The sequence below is a fragment of the Sinocyclocheilus rhinocerous genome, unplaced genomic scaffold (genome assembly GCF_001515625.1).
Source record: "Sinocyclocheilus rhinocerous isolate Xijiao unplaced genomic scaffold, SAMN03320098_v1.1 scaffold571, whole genome shotgun sequence".
NCBI classification, from domain to species: domain Eukaryota; kingdom Metazoa; phylum Chordata; class Actinopteri; order Cypriniformes; family Cyprinidae; genus Sinocyclocheilus; species Sinocyclocheilus rhinocerous.
The window spans coordinates 176,277-204,105 of NW_015656167.1; the positions used below are offsets into that span (position 1 = coordinate 176,277).

General features: G+C 36.3%; 1 protein-coding gene across 1 annotated transcript; it reads right to left on the reverse strand.

Moving 5' to 3' along the window:
* Positions 1-982: 982 nt before the first annotated feature.
* Positions 983-15,542, reverse strand: LOC107719753 (rho GTPase-activating protein 31-like). Its single transcript, XM_016527247.1, has 11 exons — positions 15,478-15,542; positions 14,781-14,863; positions 13,152-13,259; positions 12,670-12,812; positions 9,508-9,715; positions 9,225-9,349; positions 7,771-7,830; positions 6,537-7,340; positions 5,804-5,940; positions 3,995-4,078; positions 983-3,673 (listed from the first exon to the last, which is right to left on the reverse strand). Exons 2-11 carry the CDS (start codon positions 14,855-14,857, stop codon positions 1,850-1,852), a joined length of 3,570 nt encoding a protein of 1,189 aa, XP_016382733.1. The 5' UTR covers positions 14,858-14,863; positions 15,478-15,542; the 3' UTR covers positions 983-1,849.
* Between the last annotated feature and the right edge of the window lie 12,287 nt (positions 15,543-27,829).

Below are 27,829 nucleotides of genomic sequence, written 5' to 3' on the forward strand. Positions count from 1 at the left end.
CAATGGTGGAGTTTGGCTGCACAAGTAAAGGAAGTGTTTGTTTATAGTAGGGTCTTATTACAGTGTATTTCTATAGTTATCTACTGTATATTTACTCTAGTGCAACATCTGGTGTTTCAAGACCGGTGTATCACATGCAGTCATTTCATTTGTAAATAAAAAATAAGTTCAAAATATCTTCACAGTTACATTGTCTATTTTCATTTATTTTTGTTTTATATATATATATATATATATATATATATAAATAAACTCCCATTTGTGTGTAATGAGATATGTCAATGAGAAAACTAAGACTATCACATGATCATAGAAAGTCAGACACTTATTCAGTTTGACTTATGACATATTCAGGGTATATATAATTTTTTTCCTTTTAGCTTTGGGGTAAAAGTGTGTCAGTGGCTTATCTAGTAATAATTGAGCTTCTATGGGAAATGCTATAACTACAGCAAATACTCTTAAAATGTTGAAAATTGTTTCACTATAAATATTAAGAATATTAAAGTATTTCCTAGCTAGTTTATGAAAATGTGAATATTGTTCTGCAACATAACATGAACATGATTCTTATTCTCATAGACAGTATGCCCACTGTTTAATTTCAAATGTAAATTGTTCTATATTCCCCAGTGACTCAACTTACCCTTGACATGACACAGCTACAACATGAGGCAAGTTGGGTCCCTGGACCACTTTACTTATGTACTAGTTATGTTATATACATTTTATATAATTATACATTTCTGTGACCCTATATTATAGATGATTGCTTCTATTTTTTATGATTTATATTTGACTAATAGACAACTGTAAGTGGCACAACTTACCCTGGATATGTAGGAACTACTTTATTCTTATCTTACCTGTATTACAGAAAATTAAGCAAATAGGAATATGCATTATAAATGACATTAGAATTTTAAACAATTCTATACTGAAATAACTTCATTTGTCATTTGAAATGCTTAAGTGTGTCACAGTGTGCACATTACATGTGAAATACTTTTATTATTTTGTTTAGAATAGTATACATACAATAAATCCAATTTTATTGAATACAAAAAGAGCATTTTACAAGGTTAGTGTTGTCCGATTACACAACTGACAACGTCATCATCATGATCTTTCATCCTTGTCTCTGCCTTTCTTCAGAATACATTGTCAAAACTTCTCTGCTTTACGGTTTATATAAAACATGGACGTTTTTTTATATTCTTATTTTTTGAAACCTCAGTATCTTTTTTTCATACATTTCTGTTAACCAAGTAATCAGGAGATTTGAAAATATATAAAAATGTATCTACAAAAGAGAGAACACAGCTTGAAACAATATTTGAATTATTCAAGAACATTGACCTTTAAACTATCTTCAAACCACAGGACATTTACTCTAAACATTTGTACAAATTGATTTTTACTCTTTATGGACTTACAGAAGTACAGATTTGTATGACAATGACAAAACAAGACAATATGGAATAAATAAAAAATGTTTTTTTTTTTTTTTAACTGCTTTTTTTTTTTTTCTTATCATGCGGATTTGTATATAATTTATAAATGACTCCAATTGTAAACAAAATATTTCCGATCATGATAAAGTAATAACAGACACTAAGACCTTGAGTTCCACATGAAGGGAATGAAGTCACTTTAAACATAGACATTATCCTTATCAGCAGCATTTTACACAAAGCTTAATACTTACAAATCTGTATTATCAGGATTAACGGCACCTTGATTTCCAAGCATCATTGTGTGTTTCTAGGTATACTGACACTCGGTAACAATTAATAAGCAAGAGGTTTGCTAGTTATTGCATGATGGCCAGTAATGGATCAGTCTTATCTCATTCAATTTGCCTGTTACTTCTGTTGTCGAAAATCATTGACCTCCTTTGTGGCTGGTAAAAGCAACTGGTTGAGGTCTCAAGCCTTTGTCCACTCTTTGGCAAAGTCATTTTATTACGCAAGGTTACCCCCTCAGTAGTTTTGAGGTTTTCCGCTAGTTCATTTGAATAGACGTCAAATGGTGATGCTTCGGTTTTAATAGGAGATAGGACTAGTTTACCATCATCCCCTACTGGAGGGTAGTCCATGATTGGAAATGGAGGGCTGAACAGGATGAGACTTTGAGGTCTTGGACGATTTCTGAAGGACGATCTCTGAAGAAGCGATGAGCGCTCAGGTCTAGGACGATCCATAAATGTGTCCCCATTTGCAGATCGCTTCCTTCTCAACACTGGAAGGTCTGGAATGGAGGTTGGTTTGTAATTCTCATTGCATGTTGCATTGCTCATAGGAATCTGTCTTTGGACCGCTGATGGTGGTTCACTGCTTGGCACATCCTCCCTGTGAACTGTCTGGAGGGGAAGTGCAGAACCTGCGTTTCCCAACTTGCTCTTAGTAGGTTTCTTTTCAGATGTACTTTTATTGACTTGATCAGTGCTCCCCTCAGGTAGAGCATGAGGTATGTGGCTATACTGAATTTTTGGTGGAATAACAGGAACAGCTTTAGCTTTGCAAGTTTTGATCATGAATGCAGTACGAACTGATGTCACACTAACTGGTGCCGAGTTGCGTCGCACAGGGGCCTTGGAGCCACTGAGGAATAGCTCCAACTCTAGAGATGAGCTACCATGCTTGGCTTCAGGTGTCAACCATTCCTGTGCATTTGAATGTTTTGCACTTTTCAGATACTGACTATTTGAAATGTCTCTGATGCCTTGGTGTCCTAAATCAAGGTTAAGGGAGCATGGCCTGAGTTTGGATTTAATGTTTTCATGACTTCTCTCCACAATGCAGGACTCATTGGATGTTTGTCGATGAAACCTCTGAGATGGAGAAGAGCGTTTCTGTTTTGCTTTGCTCATGTTTTGCAGTCCAGTAGTCTCATCTGGATCGGTGAATGTCTTCAATATCTTAACCTGTGGAATCTCCAGTTTTCTGCTGTCTTTGTCTCCCATCCACTTGAGGTTATCACTGTCAAAATGCTCTGTTATCTGTGCAAAACAAGCTACATCTGTGCCTGTATTTTTGTTTCCTTTTGGGAAGTCAGAGTTTCCAAGTTCACAGGCGGCTGTCACAGCAGCCTCTGTTTGAGATGATGTAATGTCATTAAGCACAGCTGGTTCTTTAGCTTCAGCCTTCTTGCTGTTGGGGAAGTCATCCACTTTTGGATTGTCAAGAACTTGGCTGTGAATTGCTTGACATGGCATGGTCTCTCTTGGCATAGGTAAGTGATCCTCAAGTTTTGGTGAGTGCAGAGGGCTGGTTACCCACTGCTTGGCAGAACATAAGTCCTCCCATGGTTCAACCTGATCCAAGCCACCCAAATGACTCCCCCATGTGTCTACATCATCTTGATAAAAACTTTCCAGTGTGTGGTGATGTTCATTCAGACAAGTCGAGAGTCTTTCCCAACTTCCCTTGATTCTTTCTGCTAAGTCAAGTTTCTGGGGTTCATCACTAACCTCCTTATTTTCTTTTTCACAAATGTCCTTTGATACAAATGGTTCTTTTGTATCAGATTGAAGAGATGTGTGAACATGCAATTTTGCATAGATGCTTGAATTATCTGACAAGTTACTTTTGGAAGTGTTGTCTTTCTTACCAGGATCTGTTCTTAGTTCCTCTTCACTGCATGGTTCTGCATCTTGGAGAATATCTGTTTCCTTTAGGTGTAGAAATGGGGAAAGTTCTAGATTGGTTGTTATTATGGTTTGCAACCCTAAGCTTTTGTGGTCTGTCCTGTCAACATCATTATCCAAGTAATTCCAGCTACCATCACATGACAGCAATCTTTCAGGGAAATGTTTCATGACAGAATTAAACGTAGTAACACCAGAATGATCAAACATTACATTTTTGGTAAGGTCTATAAAGAGTCCCTTTGATGTTGCAGTGTTGGTAGGCAAACTACTTCTTCTCTGTGTTTGGGCACTTAGCTTGCAAGTGTCATCATTTCCAGTAATATTGGTGAAGCTGGGCTTTACCTGTTTATCTGGCATGTTTGTTTTAGCCTCAGTGACTGAACCTTTTTGATGCATGCCAGATGATGGCACCTTTTTGATTACTTCCTGTGAAACACAAAGAAAGAACCAAAATGAGAAAAAAGTGGGGTCTGGTTACAGACATTTGTTCCAATAATATTTCCAAGGTCAAAATTATGTCTTTTCAAGACAGTAGTTCAATAGTTTAAATAGTTATAAATTCTGACTTTATTCCTATTAGGAGTGAATGGACTTGAATAGAATATATATCACTATTTCATATTTTTTTCTTGGGAGTTAGTAATAGTACAGTGGTTCTTAATTTTCAAGGCCCTTCATTGTCCATTGTGCCTCCCACCCCCTGCTTTTAAAATGTATATTACATTAAAAGTGGGGGGTGGGTGGCTCAATGGACAATGAATGGCCTTGAAAGTTAAGAACCACTGTACTATTACTAAATCCTAAGATAAAATATGAAATAGTGATATATCTATCCCGCATTTTTCATTTCACTGCCGAAACAGTGTATGTTTTAGTCTATTGGCCGAGACTGATTTTAACTAAACCCATAAATGTATGATCAGGAAATATTCCCGTGTCCCCCTCTCTCATAGCTACAAGGTGTGAGTAGAAAGGTCTCATCATTTTGAGGTAAATGTGTTCAAATGTCTGAAAAATCTGTGTGTAACTTTAAAGAACGTCACTACCGAACACCTTTTTTCTGCAATTAAGCACACTTTTTTGGGAGTTATTCCATAACATTTAGTTTTTATATGTATACCACTGTTCAGAACTGTGCTAGCTAAACCATGCGCTGATTAGCATCTTTGAACTAAGTTCAAAAGTATCTAAAAATGTCACTACCGAAACAGTCACTACTGAAATATTTGGTGGAGTTTCGGTAGTGACATCTTTGGTTTTCTGGTCCCATAGAATTGTCACTACCGAAACAGTCACTGTTTCAAGCAACAATAATAGCACAACGTATCTCTTGATGTCTGATGAAAGCCCTATAGATGGCCAAAGCATCATGAAGTTCAAACCCTATTTTCACCTATAGAATGAGTATTTCAGTGACAAAAGGGAACACATAACCCTCATATTTCGGGGAAATAAACAAAATGTTAGTACATTTATGCATTTTTTTGTATTTTAGTATGTTTTAGTAGTGTTTTAGTATGTGAGTTAAAATTCTGTAATGTGATGTGGTTGCTACCAAAGCATTACTGTCACTACCGAAAAAGTGCTGTCACTACCAAAACATGGGATGTTTTGTCAGAAATAAAGTATACTGAATTATCAACATTATCAGATGTAAGCAAAGTCTTAATAGGTCAATATGACCCTTCTAAATCGAATTAAATTATTATTACTGTGTTTCAGTAGGGACTAATTTGGGGAGAGAACAAATATTCCAAAACTTTCTGAAAATACAATATGAGAATTAACAATTATTAGAAATGTGTACCTTGGATATTATACAATTTGCAGTTTTTTTGGAAAAAATTTTCAAGACGTTTCCAACTCTGACTCTATATATCAATCACTATTTCATATTTTATCTTGGGGCTTAGTAATAGTACAGTGTTTCTTAACTTTCAAGGCCCTTCTTTGGCCATTGTGCCACCCACCCCCGACATTTAATGTAATATACATTTTAATATATTAAATTTTAAGTCATCCTGCGGCCCCCTTGGACATTTTCTGAGGCTTCCAAGTGGGTACCATTGGGAACCATTGTACTACTAGTATTTCAGTCTTATTAAAAATACAGGGGTACAATTCCATGTGTTTTATCAATTCAAATCATACCAGTTTGTCCAATTTTGCCATATCTTGTTGCATTGATGTAGTTTCCAGTTCTTCCTTAATTTCTTTAGTCTCAGATGACACCTGAGGTTCAAAATTCTCCACACTGGCTATCAGCTCTCTCACTACTGCATCCTTGCCTGAGAGGATTCAGAGAAATCAATATAATATTATCAGTTAGGGTAGTAGAATTAAAGGTGCAATGTGTGATTTCTGCGGCAGTAGCATCACCAGACAGAATTGCAAAAATAATGTGATTCCCGAACACTTCCCCCAATCTGCCATTACTGAGAAATCTAGTCCCTGCTCAAACACACATACCATTGGTTGATTTAAAACAAAGCAATGTCTGAAAACAGCACGGTATTTACAACCTTACACACTTCACCTTTACGTTATTGCTTCAGAAATGTAGTTTTGAATTATCTTATACTTTATGTGATTGCTCAGTAAATCTGATAATATATGATAATTAAAGAGTATGTCAGTGATTAACTTTTTTTTTTTTTTGTATCATTGACATTTAATCAACTTGCAAATGCAAATTTGATTTGAATTATTTTGTACTTTATGTGACTGCTCAATGCTCAGTAAATCTGATAATATATGATAATGAAAGAGTATGTCAGTGATTAACTTTGTTTTTTCAAAAGAAAAAGATTTAAAATAATTCTCACTAAATGAAAATATACTTTCATGTTCACACACACACGCACACACACTACAATCGTCATACTCTTTGTTGTCCCCAGAGTGAGCGCGTCTGTAGTATCTCTTTCCCCAGTCTGATCCTCATTTTCCACGGGGAAAGAGCTGCTGTTGCTATAGATACTGCATCCGCTGCCTCCACTGCTGTCACTGAGCGGGTTCTCTCTGTACCCAGTACTGCTGGTGTGACCTGCTAGTCCAGTCTCCCAGTCTGTGAACGTAAAGTTCCCACTGCCGCCACTGCTGGGTACTCGCAATCCAGCAGTGCCAATACTTTCACTGCGATGGGGTTCCAGAGGCCCAGCCTCCTTAGTGGGCTTAAAGAGTCCCCCCAAACCCCTGTCCCGCTCTTTCCCTGGTGCCCTGCAGGGGGTGCTGTTAGAGTTAATAACTGCAGACACACGCAAAGGTACAGACACTGCAAAGGGTTCAGAAATGTTGAGGGCCTTTCGTTGGTGCCGCGGCGATGACTCCAGCGGAAAGAGGCTGCCTGGAAAAGACGGTCTAGATCCATTACTGGCAGATCCAGAATACAACATCCGACGGTTTTTGGGAGATGTGGGCTGGCAGCCGCTGCGGTCATCACCTTTGAAAACTTTCAGCTGTTCTGGAAGAGCTTTCTGCAGTGGGGATAAAGATGGAGATGAAGAGGAGGCATTTGATGCTCCTTCTCTTTTCTCATTCAGGGATCCTCCTGATGCAGTATGAGGATCTAAGTCCCATTTTTGATCCTTCTTGTTCAGATTGTAGTCGATATCTGAGCCCAGGGTTTGGGATTTTAGAGCTGGGATAAAGATGCCATTGCTTCCTTCTGTTGGTGCTTTGTCCTCATCTGAATGGGAATGAAAAAAAGAAAACTTGTGGTGACACCTAAAAGCCACAAATTTACAGTGGCCACAAAAAGTGTTTTCACTCTTTAGCCAAAGATAAAAATGTATGAATGTGTTTGTATGATATAACACAATATTAAGCAATTTTTAGTAGAATTAATCATTTTGTATACATTCTGTAATTAATTTTTTTCCCATAGGCCATGTGTCAGGCTAATATCTTAATTAATTTGTTGATGTAGCAGTTTTTTTTTCTTTGATAAGAAATAATTTTTTTTTTAATATGTAATGTATCTTTATATAAATATATACTTGTATAAATTTATTATATATTAAAAATTTTTAAATCTTTTTAGGAAAAAAAGAGAAAAACTCCAAAATGACAGCATAGTAAAGTAAGTATACTGTAGATATGGAGATCTATAGCCCCACCTGCTGCCTGAAAGGAACAGAGAGAGTCCATGCTTTTGGATGGCCTTATAGCAGGTTTTTCTGTTTAAAAAGAGAGAAAACAAGCATAAAACTTGGCATGCTATTTGTTATTCTTCTTTACTCTGCACTGAAAACTTTGGACTAAATTAAAAGAAAAATACTGTAATGTGTTACAGTAAAATGTATTAGTTTTTCTCAAATTGTAGATAGTGTTTTGGTTCAAACTTCAAATTTTGAAGTAATATTAATAAAATATATTTATTTTCCCAATGCCGAAAACATTCATACAAAGTAAAAATATTTTTTTATTGTAAACAATACCATATTTAATCAATTTCTTTAGACATAACCCGAAATGTTACTTTATTTTATTGCTTTTAACTTACTGTAATTCATCATTATTATGGTGATGCCTTTTTAAAATATGCATCATGATTTCTGACTCTAGCAACAAGTAAAAATACTATTTAAGTTAAAAAAAAAATCTTAAATTTTTTTCTGTTTTTGCAGAAACAGACCAATATGAACATGCATTTAATTAAATGACAGTCATTCAGTGTTTTACCGTAAGCAATACTCATTCTCTTGGTGAAAATAGGGTTTGAACGTCATGATGCTTTGGTCATCTATTGAGCTTTCATCAGACATCAAGAGCAGTCATCAGACATCAAGAGCAACGTTGTGCTATTATTGTTCTGATGTCTGATGTACAGTAGGTGGCCTGAAATGTCATGATGTGGCATTTTAAAGTGCCCCTATTTTGGGTGATGGAAGGTTCATATTTTGGTTTTGGGAGGCCCCAACAACAGGTTGACATGCATGCAAGGTCAAAAAACACTTTCATTGTCTTATAATATGCATTTATTTTTTACCTTACTTGCTTAAGACTCCCAAACGATTCGCTCAAGGATTCATTTTTCCAAACCCCTCCTTTGCGTGATGCTAATCTGCGGTGATTGGTCCGACTGGTCTTATTTTCATTTCATTTCGTGCCTGTAATGCCTGATAAAGCAGCGTTTGTGAGCGCAGTGCTGCTTTGTGTACAGCATTACCTGGGAAACCGCTATTTTTACCGCTCCAACTGCGGCACCTAGTGGCAAAGAATGAATTTGCATCTTCATTCAGACCAACGTGAAAAGACCAACAAGTGGACGAGCAATATGCTAATGTTCATGTTTTTAAAACCACTAGTTTCAATGATTCAGAGTCGACTCTTTCTTTTGAGAGACAATAACTTTATACACTTGCACTTTCAGATTTAAAACTTTGCAGGATGTTTTCATTCACTTTGTTAGCTGTGTTACACACTGCATGAAAGGTACTTTTCACAAATCCATAATAGGGGCACTTTAATTTCTGGCTGCACCAACTCTTTTGGTTTTCACTTTTTTGGGAACTTTTGTTTCTAGACAATAGAAAGTTTATTTCTTTCTCTGTCTCTGTCTCTTTCTTACCTGAGGGATTTTGACCTCTCATAAACACACTCCCATTGTGACTCAGTTTCCCTTTAGAGTCGATTACAGATCGTCCAAGACTGAAGATGGACTTCCACTTCTTAGATTTTCCTGAGAATTTTCTTCTATATTGTGAGAAGGTTAATGCATGTTTGACAGGGTAATGAAAATGTTGAAATGTAAAAAAATGAAATAAAATAAAAAATGTTTTAGATATGTTGTTTTCTGGGTCAAGCAATACTGAATTAAATATTGAGTGTGTGTAGGTTTGCATAAATCACACCTGCTGTCCGACAGATCTATTACTGTATGATACATTGCAGCAGTGCTGGTATCTGGAAGGCTGTTCTCTCTTTGCCTCTCTCTCATTGCTGGGTGGTTGGGACTAAGAGAGCGAGCCTGCGCCTCTTCGAGACTCATGAGCTTCATGGGGCCACACTGCGTGCTGGCAGGCAAGGTGGCGTACTTCTCCCCACAGGCCATGCTAGGGCCTACAAAACCATAAAAACAAGTTAGATGTATCATGTCTTGAGAGTAACATACTGTACACTGCATCACTAAAAGAGACCAAAACCTCATTCTATCAGTATATGAAGAGTTCAGATGCAAAAGCCTCCAAGTTGCGTTTGAAATTTTCTTCTAAAATTAGCATTTTTCTCAGGCTCCGATGTTTACGTTCAGTTATTTCACTTTAATGGCAATGAAAAGAACCTATTCATTGCCATTAAAGTAAAATTTCTGAACCTACACACAGGAGCCTGATAAAACTATAAATAAATAAAATATAAAATTTCAAACGGCACTTAGAGGCTTTTGCATCTGAAATCCTATTTTCACTCTGCAGTCTGCACACATGTTTCTTAATGTATTTTCATTCAGTGCTATTTTAGTATTACTACTTTTTATGAATATTTTTGTTTTATATTTTCAGTCTTCATTTTAATTTTAGTTAGACTTTTAGCAATTTTGTTGTGTATTTGCCTTTTTTGTATTACTATTTAGGTTCAATTTATTTATTTATTTATGTATTTATTTTTGTTGTTTTACAACCCCATTTCCAGAAAAGTACAACCTGTTTAACTAACAAAAATTCAAATAAAAGATCTCCATTGACCAACTTAATTGTATTTTTTAAATAAATACATTATGATTTTAATGGCTACAACACACTCCAAAAAAGTTGGGACAGAGGCATGTTTACAACTGTGTAACATCAACTTTCCTTTTAATGACACTTTTTAATCACTTTTGAACTGCAAACTTGCAAGTGGAATATTTGCCCAATTTTGCTTGATACAAGACTTCAGCTGCTCAACAGTCTGTGGTCGTCGTTGTCTGATTCTCCTTTTCATGACGCACCATATATTTTCAATAGCAGACAGATCTGGACTGTAGGCAGGCCAGTCAAGTGCATTCACTCTGTGTCTACGAAACCACACGGTTGTTGCATTTGCAGAATGAAGCTTGGCATTGTCTCGCTGTAATAACCATGGACTTTCCAGGAAAATATGTCATTTTGATGGCAGCATATGTCTCTGTACAGTCCCTATATGCCTGTACCAATGGTACCTTCACACATATGCAAGTCATCCATGCCATGGAAACTAATGTTCTGGAGCTACTATGACAGATGTTGGCTTGTGCACCTGATAAAAGTCTGGATGGTCCCTGTCTTTGACATGTAGAACTCAATGTCTGTTTTTCCCAAATACAAACTGAAATGTGAACTTGTCTGACCACAGCACACATTTCCACTGGCTTTCAGACCATCTGAGATGAGCTTGGGCCCAGAGAACTTGACAGCTTCTCTGGGTAGAATTGATGTACTGCTTTCACCTTCCCTAACAGAGATTATGGTCGCATTTCTTGATGCAACGATGGACTGTGTTAAGTGGCAATGGTTTTCTGAAGTACTCCTGAGCCCACGTGGCTATATTTAACACAGTAGCATGATGGTTTTTCATGCACTGCCATCTGAGGGTTTGAAGGTTACACACGTTCAACAGAGGTTTCCTGCCTTTCCCTATATGGACTGAGATTTTGTCAGATTCCCTACGGTAAGGTAGATGTTGAAAGACCTCAATCCATTGCAATCTTGCATTGAGAAATATTTTTCAATGGTTCTTATTAAGTTTGGCACAAAGTGGTAAGCCACAACCCATCTTTGAAGATTTTGGTGGATGCTTGTTTTTTTTTATATACCCAATCATGATACCCTCACCTATTACCAATTTACAGCTTACTGTGGAATGTTTCAAAACAGTTGAAACATGAAAATTCTATAAACTTTTCACTTTTGTTTTGACTCTGTCCCAACTGTTTTTTGAAAACCGTTACTTTGTAGTTTTACTACAAAGAAGTGTTACTTTGTATTTCACTTCATAAATGTGAAAGAAAATTAACAAATCACAGTTTCTTGGTTTTATTCTTGTTTTACAAAAATGTCCTGACTTTTTTGGAAATGGGTTTGTAGTTTACAGTTTAAGTTTGAATTTATTTACAGTTAGAAATTTTAGTGCTTCAACGTAATCTTATTTCAGTTCTTAATTTGTGAATATTTATATTTTTCAGCTTTATTTAAAAAAACTTTTAGTATTAGTTAATGATCATAAAACTGTTTTCATCATGCAGTATCTACTCAAAATGTTCAAAACACATTGGGTAGAAATGTACTGAATACACCTTCAACACTGTGATCAACAAGTTTGCATGTGTGTGGACATTAGCTGTTTGCTTTTTTTGTATGTAACTTGCCTATTGTTTTGTTGTTACATTTTTGGCTACAGATCTCATGCTATTGTATACACCCTACTCCGATTCTAAGACCCATTTCCTGACTTTATCATCACAGCTGTCACGAATAGCACAGTCAAACTAATTTTCAAGTTATTATTAATTTATTCAAAGTCCCAGAGGAAAATTTTATTGTGTAGCAGTTCAGAAATTTGACTTGCTTTCATACTAATATAGCGCACTTCATTTCTGGTCACCACACTCCTAGGCAGATTTCTAAATAGGAACATGAGTATAAAAGCAGGGCCTAATGCAGGAGCTTTAGGAGGTTGGGCTAAACCAAACACACGTCCCCTGATCAAATCATCACAAACTGTGTAAGACTAGATGGCTTTCCACTGAGCATAAGTTACACTCTGCTCAACTGTATACTAATTCACTTTAATGATCTTTAATTTCCAATTACTGTATATTCTGTTTTGATTTGTACAGCATGGTTACAGAATATGCCCAGATGGTGTACATTAAAAATTAAAACTCTTCTTACTACTATTTCCCTGGTCATTCAAAAATTACAGACTTCACTTTTCAATAAAGTTTTTATGGCTAAACTAACAACATCTGGCATCTTTACCAACAGCTCTGTTTTTTTTTTTTTTTTTTTTTGTTTACTGTGACTACATTGCTTCAGTTACTTTAATGCGAGCCGTACCTTCTATCGACTTGGATGGCTGAACATCCTGGTTGAAGATTTGCTCAGTGTGTTTGAGAATGAACTCCACAACTGACTGCTGGACCCGCACCTCCAGAAATGCTATATCACCATTGCAGGAGGGCACCTCTACCTCCTTGGAGCTATACCAAAACAAAAAGAGAGCACTTAGAAAATGATTTAAAGTTGTAGATAAAATAATAAATTTTTGTGAGGAATTATAGCATGTAGCATGAATGCCTTTAAAGAAAATATCCCATTCATCATCAATAATCAGCAACAGATAAGTATAATAATAGCATGAATATAACAACTTCATAATTGTATATAATTTGACCTTTTGCAAGTTCACTGTAGACTTCACATACAGTATAACCAATTATATGACTAAAATCATGTTTGAGAAGAGAATTATGAAGACAATGGATCAATAAATGGACAACTGGTTTATAAAATGAAAGTAAAAACATTGCAAAACTCACCGAAGTAGATTTGGAGCCCACACCAGGGCAAGATTGCGAGAATGCATGTTGGTTTGGTGACTGAGGGTAGCTAAATGTGCCAAGTGTTTGGTGAGGTATTCCAGAGTTCTATAGTCAGACAGACAGACATATAGACAGATAGATAGATAGATAGATAAATAGATAGAAACAAATCCTTTAATATTTAATCTTATTACTTCAGAGTAATTCTAAATTCACATCATTTCTTCATTTCAGGTAAGATTAGTTAATGTAGTTGCTTTGACTTAATATTTTTATTACAATAAATTTCAACCATTTCAACCCAAATTTAAGATCTTAGTCATTAACACTTAGACATTTATTTAGTCATTTAGCAGACACTTTTATCTGAAATCAACTTACAAATGAGGACAATGGAAGCAATCAAAATCAATAAAAGAGCAATGATATGCAAGTGCTATAACAAGTCTCAGTTAGTACACGTAGCAAGGTTGTTTTTTTTATTAAATAATAAATAAAAAGAAACAGATAGAATAGAAAAAGAATAGAGCATGCTAGTGTTAGAGGCCTTTTTGCTTTTGTTAATTGTATAATAAATAAAAAGAAAAGAAATAGATAGATAGAATACAAAAAGAATAGAGAAGCTAATGTTAGTTTTTTGTTTGTTTTTAAGAAAGCAAGTAGTTAGTAAATAAATAGAGTGCAAGTCTAAAAGGGGCAAGTTTTTTTTTTTTTTAAAGAATAGAATTATAATAGAGAGAGCTAGAGTTAGAGGGTCAAATAAAGATGGACGAGATTTTAGTTTTTAGCCGATTCTTGAAGATGGCTAAGGAATCAGCTGCTCGGATTGAGTTGGGCAGGTCATTCCACCAGGAGGGAACATTTAATTTAAAAGTCTGAAAGTGATTTTGTGCCTCTTTGGGATGGCACTATAAAGCGCTGTTCACTTGCAGAACGCAAGCTTCTAGAGGGCACATAAGTCTGAATTAATGAATTTAGGTAAAGGGGTGAAGAGCCAGTGGTGGTTTTGTAGGCAAACATCAATGCTTTGAATTTTATGCGAGCAGCTATTGGTAGCCAGTGCAAATTGATAAACAGAGGTGTGACGTGCATTCTTTTTAACAGACTGAAATGTAAGTCATTATACAGTAATAATCTTCCCCTGCAGAACCGGATCAGACTAATTTGTGAATGATTCGTTCAGGGGTTCATTTCATCACTAGCCAACTATAAACTGTTGTTTGAAGTTGCATTGTTTCCATCATTTTTCCTGAAATCACAGTTCCAATGAACATTTGCAAACAGCATGTGTTGTGTGGTTGGAACTAGAGCTCTCGACCTGTGGTTGGAAGCATAGTTTCTGGTCAGCATGAACATGTGGTATAACATCTGTTAGTTTGTCAAGAGAATGAAAGCACTGTTTTTGAGGAGTGTGCATGTGCTCTTAATAGATGGATGGATGGATGGGTGGGTGGATGGATGGATGGATAGATAGATAGATAGATGCTTCAAACTTTTACCATTTGTGTTCCACGATAGAAAGTAAATCATGGGAGTGACATGGAATGGCATGTGAGTAAATAAAGAAAGATAAAGTTTACTGAATAAAGCCACAGAAGAAAATAACCTCAGTAATGTCAGCTGTACCTCAAGTGTGAAACAGGAAGTTCTTTTATGACACTCCTGATGTTTCGGAGTTGCTCCTGCTCCTCTTTAACTGACATTGCATCCTTTGAACGAAAATATAAATGGAGGATCGTTAATTCCTGGATCCATGGGTACATTTTCTTTTAATGTTTTTAATGTATGTCTATGGATCACTATGGTCACTACAGATTACCTGGAAGCTAATAACTGTCTTAAGCATGGAAGATGGTGGTTGTAGTGGTCCAGATGGAGCTAATCTTAAACTTGTTTACTATTATTTGTACAACTACAGGAAACACCTCAGTTTTATTCAGAGGCTCAAGCATAGCAAAAATAGGCAATTTGGTGCAAATGCTGATATTTATATGACCAAAATGTAAAATGAAATTGTGATAGCATGTAATGTAAATCAGTGAGATCTTTATAACAGTATAACAGACTACTTACATAAAATGCACATAAATATCAGTTATTACTAAATATTTCCCAATAATATGTCTTAGTAAGATGATACTTAAATCTGTAGTAAAATAAATTAATATACAAATAATCTGAGGGGGGATTAAAAATAACTTTTTAAAAAATCTTTTTAAGCAACTTTTTATTTTAAATGCTAGGCTATTGTATTATATGCAATCTGTTATTCTGCTATTCTAGTCTAGTCTAGCCCATCCCTTTTTTTATCTTACAAACTTACTGTAAATTTTTTGTAGAGTTCATAGGTGAGGAGAGGGTTGGGGAGCTCTCTGAAGTACAGCTTACATAAAGAGCCCACGCAGTGGATATCCTGAAGATACACTTCTTTAGTGAGGTCAGGAGAGGATTCAGAGCAGAACTCCTGTCTGTATGCACACACATAGATACACACATTAACTACAAAGAAATTATTGTATAAATTATTCTGCAACATTTTGGCAAACTTGTGTTGAGAGTAAGGGCTAGAGACTACTACAAGATCAAAACAGAGTGTGGAGCTAGGTTTTACAGCTAGGTTTTGCCAGGTGTGCTTAGCAAAATAATCCAACATTACGTCAATGTACAGGAAACGCACCAAAGGTTATTATTTCAATGGTTTCATTATGATCCGACAAACGACCGAGAAGCATTTGGCTAAAGTACAGGTAGTTTATGTTTGGTATATTGTTGTACTTTGCAAGTCCCAATGAATGTAAGGAGATCTTTTATTTGATGCACTGAATGTGAATGGTTTGGAGTTTGATCATCAGTTCCATAGCATAACTTCTCAATAAGCCCGTTTCCACCGCAGGAACTTTCCCCAGGACCTAGGGACTCGGTGTGTTTCCACCGTGGGAACCAGAATCGAAATAAAGTTCCAGGTAAAAATTTTCCCCTCAGAAAGTCCCTGCTCGCGAGGTAGTACTTTTTCAAAGGTCCGGAACTTTTGGGGGCGGGACTTGGGCGCTGAACATGCTGATTGGTTGAGTTCATGCAGCGTTGTATTTCAACCACCATTTATTCACATCATTTTCAAAATATTACTGTTATTGTGTCATGAAATGTAGTTTTAAGAGTATTTCAGGCGAGAATGTAGTTGTTTAAAAGTCAAATCTACGGTTTATTTATAAAGACAGCATCTATTTGAAAATGTGCTTCGCAGATGCGCTTCACATGTGTTCACAAATGTGCTTCACATCTTTGAAGATGTGAGCTCCAGGCGATCAGTGGGCGCTCTGTGTTCATGTATCACACAGAGAGCAGCCTTAACTCGGCTAGTTCTTGTGACATTTGCCACTGGCTCTGATGGCTCTGTAGTGGTTAAACATGAGACTCGTTTTGGGTAAATCTAACAGGCAGTCTTTGGTCTCATGAATCTATTATTTGTAGGGTTGGGTACCGAAACCCGGTACCAATATGGCACCGGTACCTATGTAACCAGTATGTACTAAAACCGAATCAGAATGCAGATTTCGGTGCCTCATTTCAGTGCCATGCCTGAGCGATCGATTTAAATATTTGTCCTCTGGTTCTCCGTAACGGACATAACAAGCATCATCACCGGCACCGCACGTGAAAAATAATTTCCTGACTGAGAAAATGCACGTGAACTCAAAGCTCTAATAATACAAATCTTTGTAGTAATGAGAGTGTCCATGTTGTTTTCACATTCCGACTTAAAAGCACAACTCGGGGAATGAGAGCATCCGAGGAGCGCGTGAATGCAGTAATTACACTTGCTCTGATGGCAGCAGCTTCCGTTAAAGGGGTCACGAAAAAATACAAAGTAAAGAGTTAACTAGAATAATCAAATGTCAGAATAATTAGAGACCGACAAACAACCAATTTGCCTTTCAACCTAAATTCGAGGTAATACTAAAATGGAGTCAGATTAGATACTAAAATGGAGTCAAATTTGAGTTAATTCCCTTGTATTCACATTTCTACACCTGTTGTCCAACAAAAGAGAACATTATAACCTTTTTACTCCACAACACCAGTCAAATGCTTCCTTTTGTGATCTGATGTGGCTTTTTGTCACAGAATGAGGCAGAAAATATGTTCCATAGGCTAATTTATGTGGATTTTCTGTGCGAGGGTGCCCTCTGGCGTCCAGTATGAATGAAACAGACATCATGTGTTTATAGTGCTAATGGTCAATCCATCATTTTTGGGGGATTTTGTTTTTATATAAGTACCAGTTCAGGCACCGTTTAGGCACTGGAACCATTTTAAAAGTATCGATTTGGCACCGGTATCGGAAAAAACCCAATCGATACCCAACCCTAATTATTTGTTCCAGGTCATATTATTTTGGCTGAGTACAAAGTTATGTTTAATAACTTTATATATTTATATATAAATGTATATATATTTATAACTTTATTCAAATGAAAACGAAAAGAGGCAGTGGTTTTTGCTTTCATATTTCGTCTTATTGTAAATTCAGTGAGGAAAATTGCAGTAGCCAAGGTGAGCTGACTGACGTTATCAAGTACGCTGCTGTTCCATTTGCAGAATTACCGGACTTGCGTCGTCCCATCCCCGGGAGTTCACACTCCCGAGTTGAACTTGCGAAGTCCGAACTAGCAAGGATGCAAGTCCGAAATTTGCATACTTGGTATTTGGAAACGGCCCTGGACTGGGAGTGATCTGGCCCAATTTTGGTGAAGACTCGATGACCTTTATGAAAAAGTATTTTTTTATGAAAATTTAAAAAGACTGCTTTCTAACTGTGCAAAATTTCACAAATCCAGTTGCAACTGACTTACATTTACAATTGGCATACAAGAATAGCCTATATAGCTATACACAATTAATATGTATAAGATATCTCAGATTATTTGGAAGCATTTGGGGAACAGTATTTCATAATACAGAGTAATATAGAACAGAGTTCATAATGAAATCTGTAACTGTTGATTATAGAATCTGAGCACAGTTGTTGAAAAACTTTAGATGAGACACATTTGAGATTGTCTTTGTGTGACAATTGAAAAAGAAAAGGACAATAAAAACCAAATCCCTTTACCCGAAAGGTAATACTTTGAAGCAAATATAAATTTTATGTACCCAGGAGCAAAAGAAAGACTTATAACTACCGAAAATTTTTAACTTCTTTTCTATGATATTTCTTAAAGTTCCGTATCATACAGAAAGTTATCAATTGTTATATATTATCGCAAAATATGAAACATATTTACTAAAGTCTGTGTTCTTTGTGCATTAACCTTTTAAATAATATGTATGTGCATTTCTGTTCTCTCTTTGCAACAGTAGTGTTTCATGTAGACTACAGTACTATTACACCGTCCTTCCTTTATCCTGTCAGGCCGCTTATTGTGGAGAAGGTGGGCCAGGGCAGGAAGTTAAAAATGGTTTGTTTGTTTCAGAGGAAACCTGACACACCCAGGCTTTGCAGCTGGTATTACTTATGACACTTCCTCTTATTCTAAAAGGCCTTTGGAAAGTTCCCACCCAACTTCATCACTTCCTTACCATACCTTCAGCCATGATATCTTTAAGCTTTAGATTTATTTGTTATTTATGTTTAGGTTTAGACATAATCACAATGAGCTATCGTTTTTAAGGTATTTCACAACAGCCTATACATTGTTAACCCTGATGTTTATCACTTTAAATTAGCCTACTTGCTTCTTTCTACCATGGAAAACATATGAAGAAATTGCATTCCATGCCATGAAACTAAAGAAAACAAAGGAAAACGGACTATTTGAGCTTAGGGCCTCACTGTATACGGTATAATGTACATCCATCCATCAATCCATTTTCCAATCAGCTTATTTCCCCTAATCAAACACGGTGATGTCAGTAGTTTCTCTGGTAAAGCTGTGTCATGACATCACAGCATGTAAGGACCAATGAGGTCTGATGTTATCAATGCAATGTCATTTGATTTGATTTTAAAGCGAATAATCGAATATTGACCTGTTCGTCATACAAAGTAATTTTATCAATTCAGAAACCATTGGAGCTGTATGGATTACTTTAGCGCTACCCTTGTGTCCTTTTTGGACCTCGAAACTTTAGACCCTATTGACTTTCACTGTATGGACAAAAACAGATATTTGTGATTACATTTTTTTTTTTTTTGCAGAAATATTCCTTTAAATTAAAGAGATTAATTTAGGATACATTGGCACAATTTATTTTATTTTTATTTTTTTTGAGGGGGTTGGGGGGTTCCATTTTTTGTGGAACTCTGTTGGAAGAGTATGGAAGAGTAATTCTTAGCCACTGTTGAATTAAATTTCACCCATTTTTACTATTATCAATTATTATTATTGTATTATCATCTTGCCTACTTGAGCACTATATATCAGAGCATGTGCACTAAACACTAGGCCACAGCAGATACTTACTTTTAGTATTTTATTGGAGATGTTCAATAAAATTTTGCTCTCATAAAATGTTACTGGATTTCAGAAAAGAGTGTTTCTCTTGCTTGGTAGATGTGGACATGTACAGTAAATAGAGTAGTAGTCTCAATTCTAAATTACCAGGCACCACTGAGTCGTAGTCCATTTGCAAAAGAAATGAAAGTAGGTTAATATAACTGCTTCACTATAAAAAAAATTATTCCTACTAATTTGAAGTAATGAAATAGCCCTCTCGCTGTAGGAAACAACATTGGAAGCACATTATTTTACAGTCCTGTACTGCATGTACATATTATGTACTTATTATAGCTTTTACAATAACTGGGTAATAATTAGGCACTAACCCGAAAATTACCCCTAAACCTAACCCTACCTCATGTAGTTACCTTATACTACCCAGTATTTTCTTGGATAAAACACTGCAAGTACACATACTGTAAAATAAAGGTTTACACTTTATTTTAAGGTGTCCTTGTTACAGTGTAATTATACATTTAAGTACGGACTAATATTAATTAACTACATGTGCTTTCTATATGGCTAGGGTTAGGATTAGGGTTTGTCTTAGGGTTACTTGCATGTAACTATGCATAATTTATTGTTATTATAATAGTAAGTACATGTAACGTGTAACAAGGACACCTTAAAATAAAGTGTTACCAAATAAAGTGTAACCAAAACATTAGCAGTCAGCGCCTCTGAACCAATAAACCATCCAGAATCTGAGGAAGTCTACCCTTATTAGGCCCAATCCCAATTCTACCCCTTAGCCCTTCCCCTTTCCCCTACCCCTCCGTTTCGCGCGTTCACGTGAAGGGTTAGGGGTGTTTCGATTCTCTTTTGGTTGGAGGGGCAGGGGTAAGGGGAAGAGCCAGATAGCCCTTCAAACGAAGATTTTTCGGGACCACACTTCAAACGAAGGGGTATGAATTATCTCAGCGTAAACCGGCTTCAGCGGCAACATGGCTGCCCGAGAGAACAAAAAGACACAAATGTAAGCATTTTTTGGCATTAATAAAGATTTTAACGAAAAGTAATCATTTGTTTTATGTTGCATTCAATCGTGAGTTCATATTACGGTCATGTTACTCAAAGAAATGTTTGCAAAAAATCGCTAAAGTTTGCTAACGTCATATCATTACAGACTGCACGATAGTGCCACAACATATGTTCATCATGTCTGATCAGGGCGATAACCACCATAGACATTGAGGGGGGCTAGTCCCCCCAATAATTAGAAATCGCTAAACCCTTTTTTCAAATATTGCCAATTCGAGAGAGAGAGATGAAAGTTGCGTGTATGCGCGTCTGTGCGTTTCTCTTTTTAGAGTGAGTTTACTTCAAAAACAGCGATTTTATCCTCTAGTTGCTGGAAAATATAATGAGCGATTCAGTATTTAAACTGTTATTAATAAAAGTTGTGGGGCAGCGTTGACAAGTTTCTTTGCTCCTGGATATGTGAGCTGCATTTGTTTTATGTTACCTGATGTGTCAGTAAGCAGCGCATTAATATAGAACGGTAATTAAAGGCTCTAATGCACACCAGTATATGTGTGTGTATTGTCGGAGCTAGACGACATATGATGACGTGTGACGTATAGTAGTGGTGTCCCAATTCTTAGGGGAATATTTTCACCCCTACCCCTTGACACTCTGTTTCAAGGGACAAGGGGAAGGGGTAGGCGGAGGGGTAGGGGAAGGGGTATAAAATAGAATTGGGATTGGGCCTAAAATCTACCCTTATCTAAAAGCTGAAGCACAAAGCTTTCATCTAAATGAATCATAGAGATTTATATAAAAGCACTTTCATAAAGTACTTTTCATTATCAATCAGCTGTAACTACAGAGAGATCAGTCTTGAGTAATTGAAACTCCTCACATACACAGCACACACAATATAGTACATCCTTCAGCAAAAGCATAACATTGTTTAAAAGAAAATTAAACAAAGCAAAAAACATTAAAGAAACATTAAAGAAAGTAGAAGAAAAAATGGGGGATTTAGGGAAAACCCAGATCATTTGCTATTCAGAAATTCTGCTTGGGACGCAGTGTAGACCTCCAACAGGATGGATGAATGAATGATTGTTCTCTGAGGTGAAGACGACTGAGAAAAGCTCTCATTTTGACTTGCCGGCAGAGATGTTTTCCAGAGTTTTCCAGTTACTGGTAAATTCTGCTTTAGTTTAGTAAGATGCTGACATCTGACATGAATATCTTGCTGAAAACACTATCATATTTTTGGATGCCAGTCTTCATATGCCAAGATTGGTTTGTTGTCTACACATGGCTTCTTTAGCATGCCAAACATAGAAATGCATGGAATAAGCAGGCCTTTCAGCAGGGTGAATTTATTCAAGATGTATTCTGACTTTACAACTCCTGAAAGTGTTTTTGGAAACACGGTTTGACATCACACAATGGGGTTAATGTTCATATAATGTATAAAAGCTGCCACTGAGTAAACCAAAGGTGTCCCAAGATGTTTAAGTAATGGAGGAAAATCAATTGTTTAATTGGCTTAATTGTTTCTTTTTAAATAACTGATTTGTCACAATAAATAATTATGTACAACTTAATAGTAAATGTTAAAAACAGTGTTTTCTTAGTTAAAAAAAAAAAAGTATTAGGATATTTAAAAATAATATACTTTTACTTCAACAGAAAATGAATCAAATTCTTTCTGAAAAATATTTTGAGAGCATTTATGGTAATTCTGTCTGTCGCAATGATGAAAACGTGAGCATACATTATCTAAAACAAAAGTCTGTTTCACAGTTAGAGGCTTCAGATGAACTCGGTTAAATCACATGGATCTGTCAAACTATGGGTGGCATCGCACTGTTTTGAGATCAGTATCGTGTTGTCTCTTGTAACGTTAAGGCTTAGGGTATGGAGTGGAAAAGCTGCATAAAGATATGATCCACATGCTGTTGCGGTTGATATCCATCAAAATTCATAATCTTAAAGGTCCCATGGCATGAAAATTTCACTTTATGAGGTTTTTTAACATTAATATAAGTTCCCCTAGCCTGCCTATGGTCCCCCAGTGGCTAGAAATGGCGATAGGTGTAAACCGAGCCCTGGGTATCCTGCTTTGCCTTTGAGAAAATGAAAGCTCAGATGGCCCAATCTGGAATCTTCCCTTTATGTCGTCATACGGGGAAAGGTTACCTCCCCTTTCTCTGCTTTGCCCGCCCAGAGAATTTGGCCCGCCCATGAGAAAATGAGCTACTACCGTGCGAGGCGAGCGCAATATTTTTTTTTCCTCGAGAGACATCATGGCTTGCAAACGAGCGAAGCATGGCAGTTGCCCCGCCTCTCTCCTCCTCATTAGCATTTAAAGCTACAGACACAGAAATGGCACGTCCTAAGGAAAGCTCATTGTGGGACTGGCTCGTAGTGGCTGAAATTCTGCACCAAGGCTGAATTTCGGGAAAGAGACTTCAGATACAGTACTAGGGACCACTTAGGCCTATATAAAAGCATCCAAAAAGCAGCATGTCATGGGACCTTTAACACACGTTGGAACTTATGTTAGGAACAATGGTTTATCAAAATACTGAATTTATTGTGATACACTCAATAACACACACTCACTTTGAGACGAACTGTTGCTTTTTAGTTACCTTGAATGAGCTCCTTACTTTTTTGATGATATTTCATAAACAGTATGTCGGCATTTACCATGAACAGTATATCTTTAAAATCTAGTCCTCCCCGTTTCTCCTCCTCTTTTCCCCCTTCCTCTTCCTCTGAACATTTCCTTTGCTCTTGATTTTCTTTTAAGGCTTCATGTGTATTTGGTAACTACATAACTATTCAGGCTAAGATTACATTCAGATTTATTTCCAAGTGGAGATTTAGTGAGTTAAAGTAACACGTTTTAAGCAAGAGGATAAGCATCCACCGTTACATAAAGTATCTTCTGTCTCAATAGCACAAAAAACATAGACATATCACCCAAGCAGCACTGGAAATGGGTGTTGGTTTATTACACGTAGCTAATGTTTACGCAGAGGCCCAAGCTGCTGCTCTGGTGTGGGTTCGTAATAAAGTAAACTTATTATGACTGCTGGGGCTTTGAAAGAAGGGGCAGCCGTTATATGAATGGCAAGAGGAGTGAGTATGGAAAAGAGGAATTTACCATCTTGTCCTGAAGTCTGCAGATGATCAGTCAGGTCACAGCCGAATGCATTTTCAGTTCCTTTCCTTTTGGACTTCAGCTTGGCAGCCTTATTCTTCATCAGGCTTCAGTAACTTATCCAGATCAGAGCAAATACACCTTCAAATCAACCATTGGCCCCACAACGCATGGGATGGGAAGTGGGAAATGTGGTCAAAGTAAAAAAAAAAAAGAAAACCCCCAAATCAGGAAGTCCACGGTGTTAAACAAAAGAAATCATCCGCTCACATCTTGACCGAGCCACCAAAGAGCTGGTGTGGGCGAAGAATTCTGGAGCACGGTACACGCCCAACGTCACTTCATCATCAGGGTCTCTCCTCCCTCGTGCCCTTGTACAGACCGTGAGGTGAGAGTCTGTGTGGCGTCTGACAGGAAAGGTTACGACACAAAGCCTCTGTTCCACCAAGAAGACAGTTTCCTGTTCTCTATCTATCTATCTATCTGTCTATGATTTTTGCTCCACGTTGTTCAGGAGGTCATCGTGCTGCTGTTGAGTGGAGGCTTGAAATGTCAGAACTTTTTGCAAAAGGGAGGGCAGAGGAGTGAGGGGAGGGGAGAGGAATAAGTGCCTGCTTTTTCTTCACCAGTTTGGACATTACTGAACCCCTTTCACCCAACCCCCCCAACCCCGCTTTCTCTCTTCCTCCCTCCTTTTTTTTTTCTTTTTTGTGACCATGGCTCCAACAGGAAACCTGCTCTCTGCCTTCCTGAATGCTTCCAGAATACACAATTTCCTGTAAAGGGAACCTTGTTTGGAAAACAAAAACAGACCGAGAGAAGGACGTCAGGGAGAGAGAAAGGCAGAAAGAGATAGACAGAGAGGACGTTGAAAAATCTGGAGAACAGGGCAGATGAGAGAGAGGAAAACACAAGATTCCCGTAAACCACAGCTTGTTAGCCATTTTGAATGTTTCTTCAACTGCAGGCACTTTTATGTGCAGGGGCTGATTATTATTAAAACTAACAGATTCCATTTTCCAGATTTTTGTTTTGTTTGTTTTTTTGTATAAATGTCACATTAAAACAGTCTTGGAAACTTTTTTTTTTAAACATACTTACATCATTTTATTTTTCAAATACCCTACTTATAGATTTTCTTGCTTTATCTTTGTCCCAGACTTTCAGCATTAACATGTAAAATCCATCCGACCATTTCGATATTTACTGTATGAAAATCATTTTATATCAGTTTTTACAGTTTGCTCCCTCAGTATGATGCCCATCATGGTCACCATTTTAGCCTCTTACAAGTTATTTTCAAAAGTGAGTGTACTTGGTCTTAGTGTACAAGGAGTCAAATATATCAATGAACAACATACTTGAGATGAAATATGAGATGTGATGTTTGAAAAAAAGAAAAAATACATATTTGTGAAAAGAATAGTTTTATTGTAAACCACAACCATGTTGTCAAATAATAAAATAAATTGTACAAATATTATTTGTGTGTAAACTTTTAGCTGCTCAGAAGAAAAAAACACATCAGTGTAAAAGAAATGAGTGTGACAGCTAGCATGGAGTCATTTCGCTGTGATCTAAGAGGAAGGAAGTATGGAGGATCGAGGACAGTATATGCTGACACATTTGGCCATGGAAGCATAAGTGGTAACCTTGACATAATAAGCACAATAGAGCCACCAAGTATAGGAGAATCTGTCTTCTACAATGTTAAAACAGATTATACATCCAAAAGGCTCATTCTTTGGTGCCATTGGTGCAATACAATTTTAGGAGGTATTCATTTATAAAGGTTGTTGCAAAACTTTCATGGTCCAAAGTAACAGGGCAGATTCTAAACTTTCCAAACCCCAATAGTTTTTTGTTTTTTTTTTGCATAGCAGAAGACAAGCCTCGTTTAACTTCACTTTGATTGAATGTGTACAGATATTGTGTTACTGTCTTTCTCTGTAGGCAGTAACACAATATCTGTACACAGTTCTGCTTCAGATGAAAATGTTATCCATACAGAATAGTGACGGAAGATAAGGTTGCCTTCTGAGCAGTTTTGTTGGTAATGTACACTGCTGCTCAATGGTTTGATGTTAGTGAAATTGTAAAACAAAACAAAAAGCAGTAAAAACAGTAATATTGTGAAATATTAGTACATTTTAAAATAACTGTTCTCTATTTTAAAATATTAAAATGTCATTTATTCCTTCAATACAAAGTTGAATTTTCAGTATATTTAGTGTCGCGTGATCCTTCAGCAATTATTCTAATTGGCTGATTTGCTGATTAGAACATTTATTATTATTATCATTATCACAGTTGAAAATGGTTGCTGCGTAAAATTTTGTGGAAACACAATACATTTTTTTCCCCCTCAGAATTCTTTGATAAATAGAAAGTTCAAAAGAACATTTATTTGAAATAGATTTTTTTTTTGTAACATTATAAAGTGTTTACTGTTACTTTTGACCAATTTAATATATCTTTGCTAAATAAAATAAGTAATTACTTAAAATCTTACTTGATTGTTAATAAATAATCATTGTAAAATAATAACAGTGTTAATAAATAACAATGTAAAAAAGGAAATATGCTTCTATCTGTCCTTGATACATTACAAATGCTGTTTTATCAATAATCCACATTTCTTCTAATGGCTTTTCCTAGCAGATACAGGAAAAGTCAGATCACTGATTAAAGTGTTTAGAGCATTAGAACAGACACTTTTTTGTGTCTAGTCACCATGTGCTAAAGGTTGTTCTTCTTTCTATAGGGGAATCCTGCATCATGTGACAGAAGCCAACAAAGGGCGAATTCAATCGAATGCCTGTTAGACAATCTCAGTCCATGATGTAATAGAGTGCAAAACTGCCCACTTTTTCAGTGGCCTTGGTTCCATCAGTGTTTTCCCATTCATTTTCTCCATGGGAATTTAATAACAAACTCGTAAGAGTGTAGAGAGACTGGAGAGCTTTATGGAAGCGGACAATCACTACAGTACACTCTTTTGCCAAATTCCAGTAATCAAAAGTAAGTACAGAGGATGCATGAAATAACCTGAATGTGTTTTTGATACTGAGAAAGCATTGGTTGCAACCTTGTGCTCTGTCTGAAATCACTCCCTATCCCCTACATAGTGCACACTAGGGTGTCAGCCATTTTGTAGTGGTGTCCGATTTTGGGTTGGGGGGAGGATGCCTCTCGGTTGAAATTAAGAACAGCATTTATATGAAATAGAAAGCTTTACAAGAAATGTAGAAGAAGAAATTAATAATTTTATTTAGCAAGGATGCATTTAAATGATCAAAAGTGACAGTCAAGACATTAATAATGCCATTATAAATTTATGATGTAAAAGCTTGCTATTTCAGCTAAATGCTGTTCTTTTGAACTTTTTATTCATCAAAGAATCCTGAAAAAAAATTGTACACATTACTTTTCAACATTGATAATAATAATAATAAATGTTAGCTGAGCAGCAAATCAGCTTATTATAAATTATGATTTCTGAAGAATCATGTGACACTGAATAAATTATATTTGAAAAAAAAAATCAATTAGAAAACACTTCTTAGTGTCTTAGTGTATTGAAAGTAAAGTTTAAAAAAAAGTTTTCCTCAAGGGACGGATTAGAGTCCATTTTTCTACAAACAAACTGAGATACATTATTCCAGTTTTTTTTTTTTACAAGACAGCAGTTTGAAAACATGAGCTTTTTACAGAATACACTTATGAATTAAATACACTATTTAATATGAATTATTCTGTGAATCTTAGCCTACCTTAAATTTTATAATTTTATATAATCTATATTAATATTACAATAAATGACACTAGGAGGAGTAGTATTGCCTCTGCAAATAAATCTAAAAAATTTTTTTGCCAGGGCTCGACATGATGGTAGCATGGAACCATCTCAACCCATAGCATGTGTTTTTAATCAAATAATTTAGGAATAATAATAATAATAAGTAGCCTAAGCCTACAATGACAAGAAGCAAGGGTTAAATATGAGTTAAGTTGAATCAAATTGACTGTGAAAGTCGTTTCAACTGATT

Coding starts and splice junctions, on each gene's coding strand:
- LOC107719753 (XM_016527247.1), bottom strand. CDS start 14,857: ATGTCAGTTAAAGAGGAGCAGGAGCAACTCCGAAACATCAGGAGTGTC. Junction 13,260..14,780: donor CTTCCTGTTTCACACTTGAG/GTACAGCTGACA, acceptor GTCTGACTATAG/AACTCTGGAATACCTCACCA. Junction 9,716..12,669: donor GCCATCCAAGTCGATAGAAG/GTACGGCTCGCA, acceptor ATGGTTTTGTAG/GCCCTAGCATGGCCTGTGGG.